The 21735-nt window shown below is 53.0% G+C and overlaps 1 protein-coding gene across 1 annotated transcript in view; it reads left to right on the top strand.

The window, feature by feature from the left end:
* MLLT1 (MLLT1 super elongation complex subunit) overlaps nt 1-21735 on the top strand; it is a 65910-nt gene that overhangs the window by 2931 nt on the left and 41244 nt on the right. Inside the window, 2 exon segments of the mRNA XM_027585398.2 lie at nt 6342-6522; nt 13875-13957. Coding sequence (XP_027441199.2) covers nt 6342-6522; nt 13875-13957 — 264 coding nt within the window.

Raw genomic sequence — 21735 nt, 5'->3', positions numbered from 1 at the left:
AACAACAGGACTTTTCCCTAAGGGCCCCTTACCCTGCTTGCTTTGGGAGGGTTTGATTCTCTTTACCTTCCTGCCTTAGTCTCTAGAACTTTCAGGCTCAGCTAAGAAGGGGGATTCTGCATTTTGCTGTGGGCTCCCAACTTCTCAGCATTGAAATCCTTACCCCATGGCCAGGAAAAGTCTTTCTGATTCCCTTTGCCCTGACTTTAACCCATCTAACCCAACCCCCAGTCCAGACTCACAGGTCCATTGTGGGTTTTGTATTTTGGGGGGTCATGGCCAGGAGGCATGGGTGGTGTGGAAGGATGGCATGGGTGCAGATGGAGCAGATGGTGAGAACATGGAGGAAGGAGAATGGGGACAGTGTCTGCGGGCACTGGGGGGGCCTTGGGAGCCAGGGGTGGTGTCAGCATCTGGATGGTCCTGTTCTCTGAAGGGACCAGGGAGTCCCCCCTTCACAGAAGCCCTGGGCCTGGCACCTGAGGTGGGTGGCCGACCCATTGAATCACACAGTTGAAATGATACTTGCTGATTCTGCCAAGTTCAGGTGTGAGATCCCACTGCTGTTGACCATCCTCTGTTCCAGAAGAGGAGGTTTGTTTCTGACAGCGATGGCCCAGTTTACAGATGTGGAAATGGAGGCTCAGGAGGGTCCCGAGAGGAGTCAGGACCAGGTGGGATTCCTAGGGAACTGTGTCCTTTTCCCAAACCCTGGGGAGAAGAAAGGCTCAGACTTGCACAGAGCACTAACTTCAGGGTGACGGGATTCTCCCCTACCCAGCTCTGAGACCATCACTGGAAAGTTGACCTGCTGAGTAGTTTGTCCTAAAGTTACTATGTTGTATAGTACTTGAGGTAGGAACCAGAATCTTCTTCACCTTTATGACCATCATAGTTCCTTTCTTTCCTTTTTTTTTTTTTTTTTTTTTAAAGACTTACATATTTTAGAGAGAGCTCGAGAGTGAGTGAACTGGTGGGGAGGAGCAGAGGGAGAGAGAATCTCAAGCAGACTCCCCACTGAGCATGGAGCCTGATTCGGGGCTCGGTCCCATGACCCTGAGATCATCATCTAAGCTGAAATCAAGAGTCAGACACTGAACCGACTGAGCCACCCAGGCGCCCTGTATCCATCATAGTTTCTAACTCAAAGTTTTGCATTTAGCTTTGCCAACTGTTGGTTGAATAAAAGTAACTAGGGATCAGTCACTTTGTAACCAGGCCCACCTGGCATGTAGACGGATGCCTTGATTAGCGTTGTGCCCCTTCAGAAATCTCCCAGTGCTGCTTCCTGGAGAACTTTGGTGATAGCCAGTACACCATCCCCGCGTCTGTGGGCGTGAATGTCAATGCGCGTATGTAGTATAGACCCCGTCCAAGCCTTCCTGGCCAGCTGGTAAGGGCCAGTCGTCCTGGGAACCTACAAACTAAGGATTGGGGGTGTCATCACATCTCCTCATGGTCTGCACACTTATCCTTAGTTTTCAGGGAGACATTCACCGAGCCCCTTCTTGTCCCTTTGTCATTAACCTTATGCCCTGGGCCAGAGGGACGAGGCCAGACGAGCACAGGTGCGGCGCCCCCCCACCCCCCCCGTGTGTCACTGGTTAGAGGACCAAGGCGTTGTGCAGGGGTTGTGAGAGGTCCCTTGGCTCTGTCCCTACCTCTGGGTGGGCAGTCTTTTGCTTGAGAGGATTGTCACTGAGGGATATCCATCATGTTCCCATCTTTCTCATGTTCTGATCCAGTGACTGCTCTTGAGAGCCTCCAGCTGGGTCTGGCGGGGAGAAAGTCCTGCAAAGAGTGTTTTATTTGGTCTTGTGTTGCTATCGCTCTGTGGGACCAGCACCTTCTCCCACTTCTGTACATGTGGACTGTGTTGCCAGCAGCCGTGCCAGACCCAGTTGGACTTGGCACGGTCAATCTAGGCTGCTGAGGGGAAAAGGCTCTTCGGTGTTCTCTCTTCCTGGGAGGGGAGGGAATTGTTGTATCTGAGGGAATTGGATACAGTAGCCGAACTCCGGGCATAATTATACCACTTGGTAAAGTATGAATTCCCAGGGGAAAGGGCATCTGTTGAAGAGAATTCCCACGAGGAAATCAGGGGAACTCTTACAGATAAACTCGTTAAAGACCTGCCTTTGGGGGCCCAGGCCGAGGGCAGGGTTCATGGGACGCGGGAAGAATCAATGAGGAAAGGCCTTAGAAGCAGCGGAGCTGTTGGAAGGAGGCTGGCTCACTATGAGTCCACACTTGGGGGGATCTCTACTGTTTAGTGAAGAGGTGTCCTCCAGGGTCTATTTGCCTGGCTTGCAGGACTTAGGATTACCACCCTTGGGTTCCAGTTGATCTGGCGAGAGCAGTGCATGGCTGAAGGCCCTCAGCCCAAGCCTAACTGTCTCCGATCACCCTCAGAGCCCTGGAGCTGCTCCATCTCCATCTGAGGGTCTTCCAGATGATATCCCAGAAGTAAAATAGTGAACTCTTTCTGGGGCAGGTGTGGAATGTTCCCCCTTTGTTCCCAGCTTTTGTGGGGGGAGTGGGTGGCAAAGTGGTTCCCAGGGTCCTGGGACATGGCAGGCACTGAGGCCAGGTCACTGGGGCTACTTCCAGCCACCCACTTGGAGGTTGAGCAGAGTGCCTCCAAGCAGCAGGCGGGACAAGTGAGATGCATTCCTTCCGAGACAGTTGAGAGCTTAACTAACTGGCAGTTAACCTCTTTATAAAGCCAGGCACCCTTCGTGGAGAAACAGCTAACTGGTTCACCTCAATTCCTTGGTTCTGCTGCATGGGGGAAGGAGTCCAGGTGGAGTAAGGGAGGAGGGGGGCAGAACCCTTGAAGGTGGAATTGGCTTAGTTGTGCTAATAAATTATCATGACTTGACAAGTCAGAGTAGCTGGGGAGGGCTCAGTTTTTCTCCTGTCTCCAGCTCAGGTATCTTGTATGTCTTACTGAATCAGTGATTTCTTTTCTGAGACAGTGGGCTCAGAATCCGTGTGACTCCACCATCTTTATTTCTTGAAAGATTCCAGCATTCGGAGCGGGGGGCATTCCTCTTGTTAGTGCACCAGCGTACGCTGTCTTCGGCCCCTCAAGGCGGGGCGGCAGGGCGGGGGGGGGGGGGGTTGTCCAGGCTGAGTTGGCGCCAGCCCGGGGGGCATAGATGCTGCCCGGGCAGAGCTTTCGGCATGGTCTGCCAGCTGCAGAGATCACCCAGCACCGCTTCACAACCTTCCTGTTTACTTTGGCCTCTGGGACGGTTTCTTGGCGCTTCGTTCTCTCCCTCTCTGATGGAACTGTGGTCTTCCATTCTTTCACAATAACTGCCCTGCCCCTGGTGTGCCCTGGGTAGGAGCCCCAGCTAATCAGAGCTGCTGAGAAGGCAGCCGGCTTGGTGAATAGCCGACTCTGAGGAGACCTCTCAGGACATGGGAATTAACCCCCAAGAACCAAAAGTCAGAGTCGTCTGCCGGCGTATGGTTAGGATCATATGCAGTTAGTTCACCTGTAACCCTCCCAGCAGTCCAGGGAGCATCTCCCGATTTCTCAGTGTGAAGGCGGAGTTTCTGTCCTGTGTGTAGGGGCATCTGGGGGTTCCGGTCCACTCGGGGTAATGTAAATACTGGTTGGGCTCATCTGTGGTGAACATGGACCATATGCAGTGCTCTGCACATGGAGGCTTGGGTTGATTTGAGCATTACCTGTTTATCCAGACGTTTGCTCCCTCGTCTCTAGCTTTTCGTGTGGGGTTTCCCCCTTGCGCATCCCGTCGCCTGTCTCCCTCCCCACGCCCCACCACCACATGGCGTCGGCAGCACCCCAGTGCCCTGGGTCTTGGGTTTGAGCTTCCTTGTCTCTCTTCTATCCGGTCTTTTTTTTTTTTTTTTTTTTTTTTTAAGGGGGGAGCTCGAACTCACGGCTCTGAGATCAAGAGCCACATGCTGTATGGACTGAGCCACTCAGGCGCCCCTCCATCCACTCTCAAGTCCTGCCAGTTCTCCCGTTTCAGACTCTGCTAAATCTCCTTTTCCAGCCACTCCCTCTGGTTGCCTCCTAGCAGGCTTGTTGTTTGTCTGTCTGTCCTTTTCTGCCTTCAGCCTAAACTGTACACAATTGCCGGGGAATTTTGACTCAGATACTGTTTCCTTGCATCCATCATCTCCTTACAATTGGCTGTCAGTTCTGCTGTGGGGAATCTAAATGCTCCATCCCAACCCCCACCTGGCCCTCCAGTGGCCCCGGACCCAGCGAGCCCCTGCTCTTTTCCCTGCGGAGCCCCCCAGTGACTGCGATCCCGTGCTGGGGGACCTCCTACTCTGTGGTTTACAGTTGGCTCGCTCCGTGCACAGAGCCTCCCACTAGCTCTCCCATACACTGGGAACCCCTGTCTTATCAGTGTCCTTATTGGCCCTTCCCTCTTGGAAATCACCACTTAGAATTTGCTGATCTAGGAAGGCTCTCTAGTTTAAATTATCTCGTATTATTGATGCCTCGTATATGGTGGTTCCAAGACGGACGTAAAGGATGAGCTAGATGTGGTCCCTGAGGAGGCAGCAGTGAGCAGCCAAGGAGCAGGGCGGGGGGGGGGGGGGGGGGGGGGGGGGATGAAGTGGGTGCAGTACCCAGACGGCCGCGGAGCCTCTAAGGCATGCCACCAGCTTGGGGACAGCTCATGTGTTTGTGTGTGCACGCGTGCCCATACCTCAACACATAAAACCTACACGTGGATGGCAAGACACACTCTGACTTCAGAAAGCTTGAAAAGTGAAAAACGATGAGCATCTTGGACTTGAGGAAACACACAGGTGGGAGGCAGGAGGTGTGTTGACTTTATTCTGAGGGAGTGGCAAGCCACTGAAAGCTGCACTGGCAGAACGATCATTTGTGTCTGTCCTGCTTTCCTGTCAGTGACCGAGAGGGCGATGAGGGAGGGAGGGCGCTGGTGTGGCGATCTGCTCCTTGGGGTGCGGGGGCTGGGAATCATAGAAGAGGCAGGAGGACACACAAGGTCGGCTGGGGAGAAAGGGGTTCCAAAGTACAGAGCAGGAGGTCTCTGGTGGGTGGCGGGGAGGGTGGTTCCCTGGAGGGGGGCGCGGGGGCTGAGGGGGACTTTGCTGGGTAAGTGTGGGTTGCACGCCACCCAGTAACGTGCTCTTGGCTGCCTCAGCACTTAGGAACAAGTGTCCACTTGGCCTCTGCTTTCTTTGTGGCATTCTTGCATTTGATACTAGGTGTCAGGCTTTATGAGAAGCCTGGGGCGGATCTTACAGACCAGAGTGGATGTTTACAGTGGGTTCCCTTTCAGTGGTTTTGGCCCACCTAGGCGTAAACGTTTTGTGGCTTTGTGTTCAGTGGAGTGGAGCTGGCACGAGCTCCCTCACGTTTCAGGCACAGAGTCGTCCCCCACGTGGCTTCATCCTGGCCCCTCCATTTGCACTGTGAACCACTATTCTGCCCTTAAAACTGAAAGCCAGTGTTTGTGTGGACTCAGGTGACCCCAAGGGCCTCTGTTCTCCAGAGGCATCCCACGGGGCAGAGGAGAGGGAACACGCTTTCATCAGGGAGCTTGGGTGACTTGACCAGGGAGGCCAGATGGCAGAGGGGGACACACCTGTGCTTGAATCCGGGCCCTGCTCTCTACCAGCTGACGGTGTGCTGCTTAGCAGCTCGATCCTGGGGCCTTGGTTTCCTCATCTGTAAAATGAAGGAACTGCATTGGTCACACTGGGAGATGTATTCAGAGAGCTCTTGGTGAGGATTCCAGCTCAGGACAAGGAGCCACCCCCAAGAGTCAGACATCCAGGCAGGGCCAACAACAGATTGTGAGCCGATGAGTTCCAGAAGTGACAGATGCTAAGAATATAGGACGTGACACAGAGTGACCGGGGTGGTGGTGGGTGCCTTCAGATTGCGTGGCCAGGGGGTCTTCCCGGAGGAGGTGACACTCAAGCCGAGACTTCAGTGACAGGAAGGAGCCAGCCTTGGGAAGGCCTAGGGAAAGAGCACCTGAGACAGGGAACGCCAGGTGCAGAGACCCCGAGATAGGAGTGAGCGGGACTTGTTGGAGGAACAGTGGGGAGGCTGGCTGAGACGGTGGATGGGGATGAGGGCAGGAAACAGCAGGGCCTCCAGTGGGCCTGCCGAGCAGCTCACATGGTGCCTCGTCCACTGTAAGGCTCTTTGTGCCCTCGTTGTGAGTTGAGAATCCCGTGGCAGTGCTCAAGAGTCTTGTCTCTTCCTGTGGCCAGCGTTCACCATGCTCTGTAGACGATAGGGTGGGAAGGCTTGCGGTCCTCTGCTCTGGGCTTTTCACTGACCTGCGCCGGCGTCTTTCTCCCTCCAGTGCACTGTCCAGGTCAAGTTAGAGCTGGGACACCGCGCCCAACTGCGCAAGAAGCCCACCACAGAGGGGTTCACCCACGATTGGATGGTGTTTGTCCGTGGCCCTGAGCAATGTGAAATCCAGCACTTCGTGGAGAAAGTGGTCTTCCGGCTGCACGACAGCTTCCCCAAGCCCAAGCGTGGTGAGTGCCTCCAGCCTGGTGGGGCAGCCCTGCAGGGACCGACTGTTGTGACATAACCCTTGTGTCATCACTCCTTGAAAGGCTTGTTTCCTCCCTCTCCTCGGGAGCAACGGGGTCCACACTCTGAGCTTCTGGCTTGCACCCCCCTCCATGCTGGAGGGAAGGTACCCAGCCAGGATGCGGCCCTTTCTGACTTTAAAATAAAATGGTCCTCCTCCCTCCTCTCTGCTTGTCCTTCAGCTCATGAGATCACGGTAGGGAAAACCCAAAGGAGGTGGTGACTGTGTCTTGTATCATTGTTTAGACCTGGGCTCTGAGAAGCATGCAGAGAACGTAGCCAGTGGCCATTGGGTGGGAAGGGCGACTTACTCCCACCTGGTGAGTAATCAGGAAATTGCTTATTGGGCCTACATTTGATGAGAGATGCCATTTTAAGAATTCGTGATATTTGGGGCAAAAAGCATAAAGGTTCTCATTTCACCGCTGTCTTGTTTTGTGTGTCTTCCTTCCCTGCTCCACCCCCCACACTGCTGTTTGTGGAGAAGGAAGCACCTCATTCATGTATTCTGCACAGATCTCGATCACCTGTGGCCCAGGAGTCTGAGGGGGCTGAGAGGTGGGAACTCACCCAGGTTGGGGGGGTGGCGGTGTCAGAGAACACTGCCTAGGGAATTTGGGTTGAAGTTGGGGACCGTCTCCTTAGCTCTGTGGGCCCGGTGCCATGTCTGCTTTTCTCATCATTGAGTCCCCCCCCGGGTGAAGTGTGGCACGTCAGTCACGGGGGTCTAGTAAATAATTTCTTGAACGGATGTGTTGATAAAGGAGAGAAGGACTTTTTTGCTGGAAAAGTACTGCAGGGTGGGGAGAGCCGCTGCTGAGCCCTCTGCCCCAAGTGCGGGGGACCATGGGGGCTGAGCGTGAGCAGGCGTGGATGGCCTCAGGCTGAAGCGGGAGCACGGCGTGGGATCCCCTGGGGCCTGGGCCTGTGCCAGCAAGTGGCTTGTGCTCTAGTGGGGAAATGACTTCTGTTACACATGCAGAAAGTTCTGGTTCACAGGGGAAGGCAACTGGAGATTCCTAGCAGTGTGGTAGCCATTTGTTTTTCTTCTGGTTTCTTCCATCGGCTCTCAGCTATTCCTTTCCTTCATTTCTCCTTTCCTGGTCTCCTTTTCCTTCTTTTCTTGAGCATCCTGGAGGAAAGCAGCTCGGTTACTACAGCAGCACATGTCTATCAAGCACCTTCAGGAATAAGTCCATGGTGCTTACCGGGCACTTCCTGCTAAGCTCTTTTCCCGTTCGGGGTCCCTGTGCCGTCTCCCCACAGTGCCCTGACCTATGGGAGGCAGGCTCAGGAGGGCCCGCTGCACGGCCTGTGCTTTAAAGCCAGGTCTGCACACTGGCCTGGGGGCTGGGGTAGTGCCCCTGCTTGTTATCAGCACCCGCACGCCCCTTCCTTCGGGTGTTCCTGCTTGCTGTCGGTGCTGTCCTCCTGGACTGGGCCCTCCGAGCCTCCTTAGGCAGCTTCCTGTCCAGTTCTTCACCGCCGCCTCCCCCATCTTCTCCCCTTCCCTCTGGGGTGGCCCCGGTGGGATGTTTCCATCCACCTTTAAGCTGTTTATTTCACCTTTGTGTCCCCCTGGGCACCAGAAGCGACACGAATGGCAGTCTGCGTTTATCATGCACTTGCTCTGTGCCATGCTCGTGACAGCCCTGCCACGTGGGGCCTCCCAGAATCTCTCAAGGCATATGTGGTCACTGAGGTTCAGAGAGGCCCAGTAGCCCGTGGTGGTCATGTGGAGGCGGCACCTGCTGAGTTCCACGTACTTGGGAAATGGGGTGATGAGTGGAGCACACTCTCTGAACGCGTCAGTTCTGGGGCAGAGGTGTGATCAGTAGCTGAAGCATGCTGGTTTCGAAGTCTGTTTGTGAGCGCAGACGCCCGAGCACGAGCACGGGGAGCAGCTGCACCAAATGTATCACATTGTGAACATGGCGGTGTTGACCAGACTCATCTTGCCAGTTGTCAACAAGACATGGATCAGGTTAAAGAGAGTGTGAATTTCACACAGGACTCTCTGAAATTACACATGATCTACTTAAAAAGCATTTTTTCAATCAAATACGGGCTCCTAACAAACCCAACAGAAGTGTGCAGGGCGGGAAGTTTCCCTTTCTGTCTCACACTGGCCATGCTGCCCCGGGGCACTCGAGCCCTTTCTGGATTTCTCCTTCCCGAACATCTTAAAAAGATTTCATTTATTTATTTGACAGAGAGAGACACAGCGAGAGAGGGAACACAAGCAGGGGGAGTGGCAGAGGGAGAAGCAGGCTCACTGCAGAGCAGGGAGCGCGATGCGGGGCTCGATCCCAGGACCCTGGGATCATGACCTGAGCTGAGGGCAGACGCTTAACGACTGAGCCACCCAGGCGCCCCATTCCCGAACATCTTAAAAGTAGTAGAAGCAAATTTGCTACCTCCTGGTTTTCCAAATTAAAACAATGTTTTTAACTTACCAGCTCTATGCTAAACTCCAGCCCTTCCTCCAGCATCTCTAACAAGTTTTGTGAGTAAGTGATTCGTTTTCAGTGGTTGTCTTTGTGACTTTGAATGAGGAGACAAACCTGCTCACCTTTTGGATCCTCCACAGTGGCTCCCGTCATCCTTGGAGGAAGACCTCTGGCTGCTGGGTCTAACTCATGGTTTCTTTGCTCAGCCACCCACATGCCACATGCTTTGTAGCCTTTTGCTTTTTTTGTTTTGTTTTGTTTTTGTTTTTTTCCCTTTTTAGCCCCCTCTTAAATTACACATGTTATTATCTTGTCCATCTTCCCTCTTCCCCCGAGAGAGAGATGTAGGTCTTGCTGTATGCAGTTTGCTGCTGTGACCTTAGTGCTGAAAGGATACAGTAGGTGCTTACTAAATATTTATTGAATGAACAAATGGGTTCTCCAGACCTGTCAACTTTTGTACTTTTGTCTGTGCTTTCTGACTTTCCACCTGGGAAGAGAAGGACCTGAGCACCCCTGTCTTTCCTTGAGCCTTACACCCCTCCTTTTGGGGGCTACACTTCTGCTCTCAGATTAGAGATTAATTCTAGAAGTTGGAAACCAACTGTTCTGTTGATTCTGTTCCCTATTGGGCTGGTCATGTTGCCAGGATTTCATTCATCCTCTGAGTGGGCCACCCAAAGGAGAACGCTCAAGGTCATGTCAAGGTCATGTCAAGGTCACGTGGGTCCTTTCTGTCGTTCTTGATTAAAATTTCGCCCTGTTTACTTTGCCTCATGTTTGGGCTATAACTTTGAATAATTTGCTTCTCCCCCTTTTCCCCCTGTGTTGTTTTTTGATATCCAAGGAACTTCACTTTTTTCACATCCTCTTGATCATTTCCTCTATTTGGTGGAGTTTTTTTCCCCTCCTGGATATTTCATTCTGGTTCTCTTTATCTTTCTTCTCTAATTAGGACTGGCAGCTGTCAAGGCCACCTCTTTAGCAGCTACCCTGGGACTTTATTGTTCTCCTGGGGGGATTGATTTATTACCCTGTGTTTTGGCTTGTTGTTTTACTGGAGTAATTTCTAAAGTAATGTCCCAAGAGACTAATTGCTTAAGCAGTTTCGAAGAGAGGCATGTGGGAAATAAACTCTGACTCCTAGTGCATTGGAGAATGCCATTAATGTCTTCTCACACTTGACTGATAGTTTGGTTGGGTATAATATTTTAGTTTGAGACTTGTGATCACTGAGAACTTTTGAAGTACTGCTTCACCCTCTTCCGAGGAGGCCGATGCTATTGGGTTCTGACGCTACTGCAGATGACCTGTTTTGTTTGTTTGCTTGCTTTTCTCTAGAAGCATTTAGGATATTTTTTATAGCATTGTTTCTGGGGTCCTTTTTGTTGTTCTTAACGTTGGACGTTTGGTGTCCTTCATTTTTAACTCTGAAAAATTTTCTTCTACTTCTTTGACAATTTCTTTTTATTTTCTCTTTTTTGTTTCTGGGATGCTTCGTACTTAACTCCTGTATGTTTAAATCTTTTCCTGCGTAAAACAGGAATAATGGTATCTGTCTCAGAAGGTTGTCCTAAGGATTAAACGCGTTAATATGTATAAAGTGCTAGGCACACAGTAGGTGCTTTATAAATACTAGGTACTGTTACTCTTTGTTTAATCTGAACTGTTTCTTTACATCTCACCCTTTAAATATGTGTCTTTTTGCTCTGCATCCTGGGAGATTTCCTCCACTCTACTTTCTAGTCTTTCCATTGAGTTTTAAAATTATAAGTACTCTATTTTTAACTTCTAAGAGCCCTTTCCTACTTTCTAATTATCCTTTTTAAAGTATTTTGTTTTTATTTGTTGGGCATATGTTGAATCTGAGAACATTGGCTCTAATTTGTTGTTGTTGTTTTCCTCAAGTTCTCATGTGGTCTCCAAATTATTCCTGTTTTTTTTTTTTTTTTTTTTTTTAAGATTTGAGAGAGAGATCGTGAGAGAGAGCAGAGCAGAGGGCAGGGGAAGAGGGAGAATCAGGCTCCCTGCTGGGCAGGGAGCCCCACGTGGGGCTTGATCCCAGGACCCCAGGATCATGACCTGAGCTAAAGGCAAGACGCTTAACCATCTGAGCCACCCAGGTGCCCCTGAATTATTCCTGTTTCTTTTTTTCTTTTTTTTTTTAGATTTTATTTATTTATTTGACAGAGACACAGTGAGAGAGGGAACATAAGCAGGGTTCTCCCTGCAAAGTGGGGAGCCTGATGCAGAGCTCAATCCCAGGACCCTGGGATCATGACCTGAGCCGAAGGCAGATGCTTAACGACTGAGCCACCCAGGCGCCCCTGAATTATTCCTGTTTCTTTGGGCTCTCTCCTCCAGGTGGGAACTCTTACTGGGAGCTCTTTGTAAGGCAGGATGGGTTTTCTTGACCAGTAGGCTTCTGGTTAGGGAGTGGAGCCCCCAGTTTCAAGATGAGGTCATCAGAAGAAAGTGATCTGTGATGGGAGAGGGTCAGTGTGGCTGGATCTAGGACCTGAGGCCAGGCTGGCAAGAGATGGGGCCGGTCATGACAAAGCACCTTGCAACACCCTTGAGGGACTTGAAGTTGGTCCTGAGGGCAGTGGGGAGCCATCAGGGGACATGGTCCGGTTCACAGTTCAGAATGATCATTACAGCTCAGGAGTGAGCCTGAGACAGAATAGCCAGCAAGGTGCTGGCCAGTAACACATGCGAGAGGCAGGGTGCCTGGGCTGGAGCAGAGGCACGGGGCGCCGGGGCAGTGGGTTATTACAGAGTGTTTTGGAGGTAGACGTGATAGCACTCGGTGACAGGTGAGCTTGGGAGACTGAGGAGTCAGGGTGACCTCAGGTCCTTGGGTGGGTCGTGGGCAGCCTGGGTCCTGAGCTGTGGGATGCTGGGGAGGCGCAGGTTTAAGAGGGGCATGAGGAGGTGGCTTGGGGTCGGCTATATCTGAGCTTCCCATCCGGCCCCCGTGGGAGAATGTCTGAGGAGCAGAAGGAGACTGGCTGGAATAGAGATCTGCTGCTGACCTCACCCGGGCTACGTGGGTTTACTACCTGTTGGCCCAGCCTGTTGTCCTGGAGGCAGGGCTGCTCCTTCCTTCTAGGTGGGCTGAGCATCAGACCGAGGGTGGTGACACAGAGGAAATCGGTGCCAGACTAGAGGCATCCTCATGGCCTCTGTCATCACTCCAGCACCCGACACTGCCCGACGTGGACAGTGGCAGAGCGAATGAATGGATGCAGTCACCACTGCATTTGGCAGCAGTAATGATTTACACAGAGACCCTTATGTCAGGTGACAGTGTTCGGGGTGCTCAACAGAGGCAGCTGGGGCCACTGCTGGCCTCCAGGAGGCTGTGCTGTGTGCTGTGGCATGTCCGGGGGCTGTTTTGGGAGCCCCCTCCCCCCGACACCTGGTGGGGAAGCCAGTCCAGTTGAGTAAGCCTCATATACCGGTGGTGTGCAACGTCCTGCCCCCCAGAAGTGTCTCCTGTGGCAGGGCACGGGACTGGCTCCTAGAGTGCCCAGCGAGCACACAGCTGGGGAGAGGATAGCCGGCTTCCGGCTGGACTTCGAAGGGAGAAGGGTCTTCAGCATGGGGGGGTGGGATGGGATGGAAGGAGGGAGCCTTGGGTGAGGTTGCCGGAGCCAAGGCCGGCTCATACCCCTGCGGCTCATCCCTGCTCTGGTCCGCGAGGCCAGCAGGGCTCCTGAAGCCTGAGCCACAAGCCTGTCCCCTGCTCCCCTGGGGTTTGCAGGCTGGGGTCCCATGCAAGGCCTTCCAGCTCGCCCTGCCTTTGAGGGTCCCTAGTTATTCCAAACCTACCGTGTTGGCCAGTTTTTTGGGGATAGATGAGATTCATGAGGTATTTGACATATGATGTTGGATGAGATATTTGAGAGCTGAAAAGTTTTTTTTAAAAGAAAAACCTTACACTATTTTAATTTTTAAAGATTCTTTTTCATTATGTTCCATGCACTGTTTTCCAGCAGTTTCTGGCCCACTTAAGGATTATCTGACTGGTGCAGACATGTGCATAATGGTTTTTCACGATTGGCAGGATGTTTTCCTGTCTCCCACTAGGGTGCCTCTGGAGAGGGAGGGGTGAAGGACCTGGGGAGCTGACCTGTACTGTTCTGATTTTTCTTAAAAGCGGGAGAACGGTATTTTCATGACAGCATGCCTGTCAAAACATTGAGGTTCATTCTGGAGGGTGTGGTTGCTGGAGGTCATTTTACTTGTACTTTGCTGTTCTTTTTAGTTTCAGCTTCCCCCCCCCCGCCCCCATCTCTGGGGTTAACAAGTCGTTTGGGAATGCCTTTGTGAGGCGCTAAAATGGAACCCCGGGGAGTCCCAGCGAAGACCCGCCGTCACCATCTCCCATTTCCCTGCTCCCTGCGTTGGTGTCCCTGCCGCCCAGCTGGGCCTCCGTTAGCGTGTTTGAGTGAGTAGCGGCAGGTGGCAGATACGGTCCTCCCTGTGCGGGCCGCTGGGGCCGCACAGGGCCTGGCACCTCACTGCCCTGATTCGGTTGAACTCATGCGGCCTGTGGCTGGCAGTGGCTACTCTGTCCTAGCTCGTCTCACGTCCCTTCCTGTGCCTCTCTGCCGCCCTCCTTCTGTGGCGGGGTCACCTTTCTCCTGCTCTGCTCCTTCTATGCCCTGTGATGCTTCAAATTCCAGGGGAATCGACACTCCCAGGGGGATCTGGCCTCTTGAAAGGCCACAGTCTGGTGAGGCTGGCTGAGCCCCCGAAAAGCGCAGAGGGCCCGCTGCCGGCGCCTGGGCCTTCCAAGTGTGCAGGAAGCTGATGATGCATTTTCCCTTTCTTTTTAGTGTGCAAGGAGCCCCCTTACAAAGTGGAGGAGTCGGGTTACGCTGGCTTCATCATGCCCATCGAGGTGTACTTCAAAAACAAGGTAGGATCCTGGAATAGTCGCGAGGAGGACCCACCGTTCACAGAAGAGGAGGGGGAGCTGGGGCTGCCTGCGGGGTGGAGTGTTGGAGTCACTCGGAGCCGAGTTACAGGCGCCGGTGCGTGAAGGCGGGGGCTGGGGAAGCGGCCTGCTGCGGCGGCGGGTGGGGGTGCGCGTGGGTGTGGCCTTCTCGGGGAGCAGCCGGGCCACATCCCCGTCCAGTTGCCCTGAAGGTGTGTGTGGGCCCCGAGTCAGAAGTGACATGCCACGACAGGGCCAGATTCCACGGATGGTCTTAGGGGGCTGGTCACCGGCCGTGAGCAGTGGCCAAGACGCAGAAGTTACGTCAACGTCCGACGGTAGGCGAGTGGTTCGATGTGTCTGTGGTCCATCTATACAGAATTTTCGATGACCTGGGGGGGAGGTTTAATTGTCGAGTGAAAAAAGCAAGTTTATGTATATCATTCATAGATAAAAGGAGTTAGGTTCATCAACATGTTAAAAGGGTAATCTGGGGGCTAGGGTTATAAGGGGTTTTTGTTTTATTTTCTTCCGTGTGTGTTTTTTAAACACAACGAATATATATATTTACATATATTGTTTTATTCCGTCCAGGCTGCTGTAACTAAATACCACAGACCGGGTGGCTTATAAACAACAGAGGTTTATTGGCTGGAAGTCCACGATCAGGGCGGGTTGGGGAGGGCCCCCTCCCGGGTCACAGACTTCTTGCTGTGTCCTCACGTGGAGGAAGAGGCAGTGAGGTGTGGGGTCTCTCTTAGAAGAACAAGCATCCCATTCGTGAGGGCTCCGCCCTCAGGACTTAATCACCTTCTGAGGTCCCACTTCCTCCTTCTGTCACTTCCGGGGGCTAGGACTCCACATAGGAATTGGGGGGGGGACACATTCAGACCATAGCATTTCTTTTTTTTTTTTTTTAAAGCCCAGTGATTAAGATAAAAAAAGAGCCTTCCTGGCAGCCTGCCTTTGTTTCTCACAGGCGCCACCAAGAGGCCACGTGAGCTTTCTGGGCTCAGAGGTGTGCTTTTCCACAAGCGCGGTTAGCCTGTCTGCAAGCAGCTCTGCCTTCCCTCAGGAAGGAGACCTCCCTGGGAGGCCGGCGGATGCCACCGCTTGCCTGATGCGTCCCTCGTTTAGCCCTGGCTGTTCCGCACACCACCAGGCATCCGGGGCCTCGGGGAACAGTGCTGAGGTGTGCTGACCCACGGGGAACCGAGTGCCACTTTGGCGGGTATGACTCAGTGGGAGTTGGCTGTGGGCCCTCTGGGGCCCAGGTCACAGAAGCCTGGGTCATCCCGAGGCTTTTGGGGGATCAGGACGCAGGAGGCCCGGGGAGTGGCCACTGTTGAGCGAAGAGGCCGAGCCTGTGTGCGCGGGCAAAGGCTCCATGTCTCTTCGGCAAAGGCTGAGGGGGGAGATGCGGGGGAGAGACTGCCCTGCTGGGGCTGGGCCCTGCAGTGGGCGGTGGGGCGGTCTTTGAAGTCCCGCCTAGGGAGGCCTCACTGCTCCAGGAGTGTGGAGGACGGGGCAGAGGCTGTGGAGGGGGGGACGGATGCGGGGGTGGGTCTCGGGGCAGGTGTCTCTGGCCTCCCAGCTCCCTGGGGGCAGCCTGTGGCGGGGGAGGATGGTAGCAGCTTGCTGACGGCTGGGGAGACTGAGTCCGTCTGCCCAAAGCTCTCGGTATTCATGTGCACTGGTGTTCTGAGGGACGGGGGCTGGGGGCGTCCTGTCGCCACTTAAAGCTCATCTCTGGGTTAACTAGATTCATTCCTTTGAGGTTCAGAAGCAGTCTGGGGCCCCCCAGGCCAGCAAGGCTTTCATGTTTCCTGTGGCCTGTCTGCTGTCTGGTCCCTGACACCACGTGGGAGCTGTGTTTGCAACCACCTGGGCAGTGGTGGGGTGCCCGCTCAGCTTCCTGGTGCCCCCCAGGGGCCCGCCAGGAGCCTAGGGCTTAGCCCAGGGGAGGAAGTCCCACACAGAGGCTGTGCTTTGCTGCGTCAGCGGCACTGGCTCTTGGAGCCCTTTCTCCTGGCCCAGGGACCTTTGCTGCTCTCCAGGTTTTCTCTCGAAACGTTGGCAAGAAGCAGGAGTGCTTGGTGCTTGCGCCTTAGCTGGCACCTTTCCTGTGGTGGCTTCTGAAGCCTCTGTTAGTGGTTGTCGTTGCCCAGGCCTCTCCCACCGGGTGGGGGATGCTGCTCGGTTCCACTTAGCCCCAGAAAAGGCACAGTGCTCTGGCAGCTGGGAGGGGGCTCGGGGTCCGTCCGGATCCTGTTCCAGCTTCTTGGCCGTGAGCCGAATGGAGCCTTCCGAAGGGCTTACCGTCTGGAGGACGGGTGGTGCTCAGCGTTGAAGAGGGAGGCAGCAGCTCCGGCCCTCACTGCCTCACCCCTCATCAGGCCTGCAGAGCCTGCTGCTGGAAGCCCCGCCCAGGCTCTTGGGCCGCTTTCTGTCTTCCCTGGGAGCTGCAGGAGCCCTGGGCGCCCGTGAGGACTGCTCGATTGGGGTTACCGGTTACTATAGGACACAGAAGCATTTTTTTTTCTTTTTTCAGCTTCATTGAGGTGTAATTGACAAAATTTTTTAAGACATTTAAAGTGCACCACGTGATGATTTGGCAGATGCACACATTTGTGAGAGGATTTTCCCCATCGAGTTAACTAACACATCCATCACCTTACACACCTTTTTTTTTTTTTTTTGAGAATATTTAAGTTCTACTCTCTTAGCAAATTTCAATTAATGATAGTATTATCAGCTATGGTCCCCATGTTACACATCAGATCCTCAGACCTTATTTTACAGCTGAACATTTGCACCCTTTTACCAACCTCTGCTCACTTCCCCCACCCCCCAACTCCTGATAACTACTTTCTACTCTCTGTTTCTATGATTTTCTTATTTTTTTAGGTTCCACATGTAAGTGATACTATGTGGTATTTGTCTTTCTCTGTCTGGCTTATTTCACTTAGTGTAATCTCACTAGGTTCATCTACGAAGCATTTTCTTCTTCAAAATCCCAAGCCCGTTGAGATTTCCCAAGTTCCAAATTCCAAGCCCAAACAATATTCCACTGTGTCTGTGGACATATACACACACACACTGGCCACATTTTCTTGATCTATTCATCCATCGTTGGACACTTAGGGTGCTTCACAGAAGCATTTTATTTGGTTTTGAAGCTGGAGCCATGCCCCCATGTCTTCAAGCCCCTCAAGACTGCTGGGGACTCTGAAGCCCAGAGAGGGTATCTCCTGCTCCAGCTTGCACAGCGGGTTGGCACAGAGCCAAGGTGGCCCAGCGTTGTCTCCCTTCTGGCACGTCCACTACTTGGGATTGCGTGAGGTTCACCTCGGATCGGCGGCCGGTCATTTCAGTGATGAAGGACACTTGTCCCAGAGAAGAGCCTCTCCTCTCCCTTTTTATGTTTGGGTCTGCGTAAGAACTGCATGCTGGAGTGTCCCTCCAGGCTGAGTTGTTACCCTGTGCTTATGGAATCTCAGGCAGACCATGTATCTGAAGGCGGCCAGGGAGCCCTTGGAGGGAGAATCGAGCGCCTGGCCTTTGTAGTCCCCTGACTTGGCAGGTGGCTTTGTGGGGCTGGCTTCGTGTTGGAGGATGTTGAGGCAGGCCATGGTTGGTTCTGTTTGTTCAGCACCCCCTTCTCAGCCTTTTGCAGTGGGGGAGAGCTAGGCCAGCCACATGCAGAAGCCCCGGGTGTTACAAAATCCAGATTGAGCAGGTGCAACCTGCCCACCCCCGTAGGAGCCCCAGGAAAGGTCTCCACCATGGGTCACTGCATCTGCCTGCCGCATCCTGTACTGCTCCCCTGAGCCTTGCATCCAGACTTCCTTTACTGAGTTCCCAAGGTTCCACCCCTCTGTCCTGCCCCTGGTGGGGAACAAAGGGAATTCCGGGTGACCCTTTGGCCATAGGATGTGTCTCTCCTGGGCACAGCACCCTCACTTCACTGGGACATCGAGGAAGCAGAGAGTCCCTCTGAGGGTGTCCTGAATCCTTGTGTGCTCTTTCAGGATCCTTGGGCTTTCTTATTGGGAGTAAGCAGGTGTGTGTGTATGAGTATGTCTCTCTCTCTCTCTCTCTCTCTCTCTCTCACAAGGGCAGGGCAGGACCCTGGGCTCCTTAAGCCTCTAGTCCCAGCTCCTCTTCCAGGCCCCAGCATGCCTGCCGCCACTTCCCTGGGTGCCCCTTTAGAGGGCGCACGTGTGCAGCTCACCGCCCCTGTGTGTCCAAGCCATCCAGGGTGGCTTCTGGTTCAATTTAAAGAGTTTTTGTTCGAGTCTGGTTTCTCGAGGCAGAATTTACTTAACTATGATTCTTTCATTTTTAGGTATTGTAGGTTTTTGAAATTTTGGCTTGTGTTTATTTGAAATCTGTTGGTGTGTGGCTGTTTTTTCTGTTAAAAAAAAAGAAAAGGAAGGTCCTGTTCCTAGGCATAGACTTGTCTGACCAATTCCTGCCGAGGCTTGTGTGCCTGGGGCAGGAGTGCCGCTGTGAGCCTGTTCTCAGAACTGCAGCATGTTCTTGCTCAGGACCCACGCTGGCCACCTCTGTTCCTGGAGGTGGTTTTGCCCCCAGAGCTCTAGAGGGCGGCCCTGAACTGGGAGAACTCAGGAAGCGAGGCCCACTGTGGGAGGGGCCTGGGATGCAAGTCCAGTCACAGGTCCTGTGGGGTGTGCGCACTGGGCCAGGTGCTCTGCTAAGCAGCTACCTACTGAGCCTCCAGACGAGGCCTGGAGGAAGGTGATCTCCCCAGTCTGTGGATGAAGGAGCTCCTGGTTACCCAGTCACTTGGTGAAGGCCACGCGGTCACAGGAGCCTGTGATTGTACGTGTACACCTGTTGCCTAAACACCTGAGATAGGCATGACCCAGGGCGTCCGCTGCTCACAAATCCTGGTGTTGGCTTACATCTGGGTGACAGGGATAGTGTTTTAGGCATTGTGTGCTGCAGTTGTCTGAATGTGGGTCCCTGCTTTCAAAGGTTTGTAGAGATCAGACAGTTGTGGGAAAGTAAACACGAGTTAACCGCAAAAGGAGCTTCTACAGGCTTGGAGTACTGTTTGAAGTAGGGTCGTTGCGAGTGGATTTGCTGATGGCTTTTCCACCCTGACGTAGGCAAGGGTTGCATTTGGTTACAGTGCAGCTCTAGGTAAGTTGATCTTTGAGATAGTAAGCGAAGGGGGAAGTGAGTGGACAGCTTACTTCCCTGGGCCTCAGTTTTCTCTGTCCACACGATGGGGCTTCTAGTTGTGCCTGCCTTTCAGGGCCAGTAGGAAGATTCAGAGAGATGAAAGCCAAAGCCTGGGGCGCCTGGGTGGTACAGTCGTTAAACGTCTGCCTTCGGCTCGGGTCATGATCCCAGGGTCCTGGGATTGAGCCCCACATCGGGCTCCCTGCTCAGCAGGAAGACTGCTTCTCCCTCTGCCTGCCACTCCCCCTGCTTGTGTTCCCTCTCTCGCTGTGTCTCTGTCAAATAAGTAAATAAAATCTTAAAAAAAAAAAAAAAAAAAGGCAAAGCGCTTGGCCCAGTGCCCAGCAGGTACCAGCATTTGCTAAGAGTGTGTTGTTACTGTTGCTGTTGAGGTGGGTCCTCTCCTGTTGGTTAATCTGCCTAAGAAAGGTGAGCTGAGAAAGCAGCCTCCACAGGCCCAGAGGAGATGAGCATTCCAGAGATGAAGAACGATGACTTTTGGCTTTTCTGGTGAGTGGGGAGGGTCTCTGCCCACAGCAAAAACAGGCATTTTCTCAAGCATAGGACATTTTCTTGTGTCAGCCTGAGGGGTTTTTAGCCACCCTTGACCCTGAATACAGCGGTGTCTGTGAACTGAAAGAATTTTGCTTCCGTGTTGTTTGGCCGTAGTACTTTATGTGAGGCTACATTCTGTTTGACAGATAAAGCACTCCTTTCCCCGAAGGAAAAAAAATTGGAGTGGAGCGGGGGAGCTTTGTCTTACTACAAAAGTAATATATGTGCATTGTTGAGCATTTTTACTAAGATCACTTCTGACCCCAAACAAGAGGTGTCCTTTCTAAGAACACTTCTCCAGCTCCGACCCTGCAGGCACTGGTTGGGTGCCCTGCAGTTAGATTCAGTTCGGACACTGTCTACTCGGAACTAGTTCAGGCCCCACAGGTTAAGGACGCGGCCCCAGGGGACTGCCCCCACTTCCAGTGCCAGTTGCGAGCCCCGGCTTCTAACGGGACGAGTTCCCACGACCCCCTCCTCGGGTTACATAATTTGCTAGAACAGCTCAGAAAACTCTGATAAACATTTTACTTACTGTTACCAGTTTATTATGAGGGATATCATTCAGGAACAGCCAGCCGGAAGACGTGTACAGGGTGGGGGTCTGGAGCTTCCATGCCCTCCCGGGGCACACCGCCCTCCTAGCACCTCCTGTGTTCACCAGCCTGGTGTTCTCCAGACCCCATTGTTTAGGGGTTTTATGGAGGTTTAATACATAGGCATGATTGATTAAAATCATTGGCGGTTAGTGACTGACTCAGCCTTCAGCCCCTCACCCGTCTCTGGAGGTTGGGAGGTAGGGCTGGGAGATCCAAGCTTCTCATCAAGGCTTGGTCTTTCTGGCAGCCAGCCCCAGCCAGCCACCCCTGTCTAGGGCCCCACCAAGGGTTGTCTTGTGACAACCAAAGATGCCCCTGTCACTCAGGCCATTCCAAGGGTTTTGGAGATCTGTGCCAGGAACCAGGAACAAAGCCCAGATGTCTTTCTCAGGTACCACCGTTGTCAAAAAAATCTTTTTTGAGCGAGGTGAAATTTACATGCAGCTAACCATTTTCAGGTGAGACCTTTTCATCTCCCCATCGTCCCCAGCCCCACCTTCTGGTAACCTCTCGTCTCTGCTTTCTCTTCTGTGGGTTTGCCCATTCCGGACGTCTCATGTGAGTGGAGTGGTACAGCGTGTGTCTTTCTGCGTCAGGCTGCTTCCGCTCGGTGTCATGGCTGCAGAGGTTCCTCCATGTTTGCAGTGGTGTTGTTGCTCCGTGTCTTCTTATGACTGGGTGACATTCCCCTTATCCTCAGGGGGTAGGTTCTGGAACGTCCCCGCCAACACTGAGTTAGTGAAGCCTGAGCCACTGTTGCGAGAGGAGGGGAACAAGGTCTGGGCTCCTGGGAGCCTCTGGTCACATGCAGTTCATCTACTGATGGGTCTGTAGCCATGTGTTCTGGGTGTTTCTGTCTACAGACACCTTATTGAATGTACACTGTGGCTTCATTAACACTGAGCTCACAGCCAACTGCCGGAACCCAGCTTGTCTGACAGATGTATTTTCTCTGTAAGGCACCTCACAGCTGCCCTGGGTTTAGGCCCTCGACAGCACCTCAGCATCGTGCCTGGGGTGCCTTTCAGACCATAAAATCACCCGCGGAAAGCACAGGAATGTGAAAGCCTTGGCCCTGGATATACCACAAGAAGGACACTTGTTTACAGCCCGAGAGCTGAGACAGGAAGGCAGAGTGTCACCTTGTTCGGAATCAGCTGGGAGCAACCCGGGAGGCGCAGAGTTTTCACCCCTCCGTGCGTGTCTGTGAGTGAATGTGAGAGCCACAGTGTTGATTGTCGGTTTATAAATAAATTTTAGTGAGTAAGCCAAATTCACAAATATGGAACGCGTGAATGGTGAAGATGAACTAGGCTATAATTTGTTTATTCGTTCATCTGTCGGTGGACGTTTGGGCTGTTTCCACTTATTCGCTACTATCCCATCGTGCTGCTC

The sequence above is a fragment of the Zalophus californianus genome, chromosome 1 (genome assembly GCF_009762305.2).
Source record: "Zalophus californianus isolate mZalCal1 chromosome 1, mZalCal1.pri.v2, whole genome shotgun sequence".
NCBI classification, from domain to species: Eukaryota; Metazoa; Chordata; class Mammalia; order Carnivora; family Otariidae; genus Zalophus; species Zalophus californianus.
The sequence above is the reverse complement of the archived record's forward strand: the minus strand, read 5'-3'. Positions and strand labels throughout refer to the sequence as shown.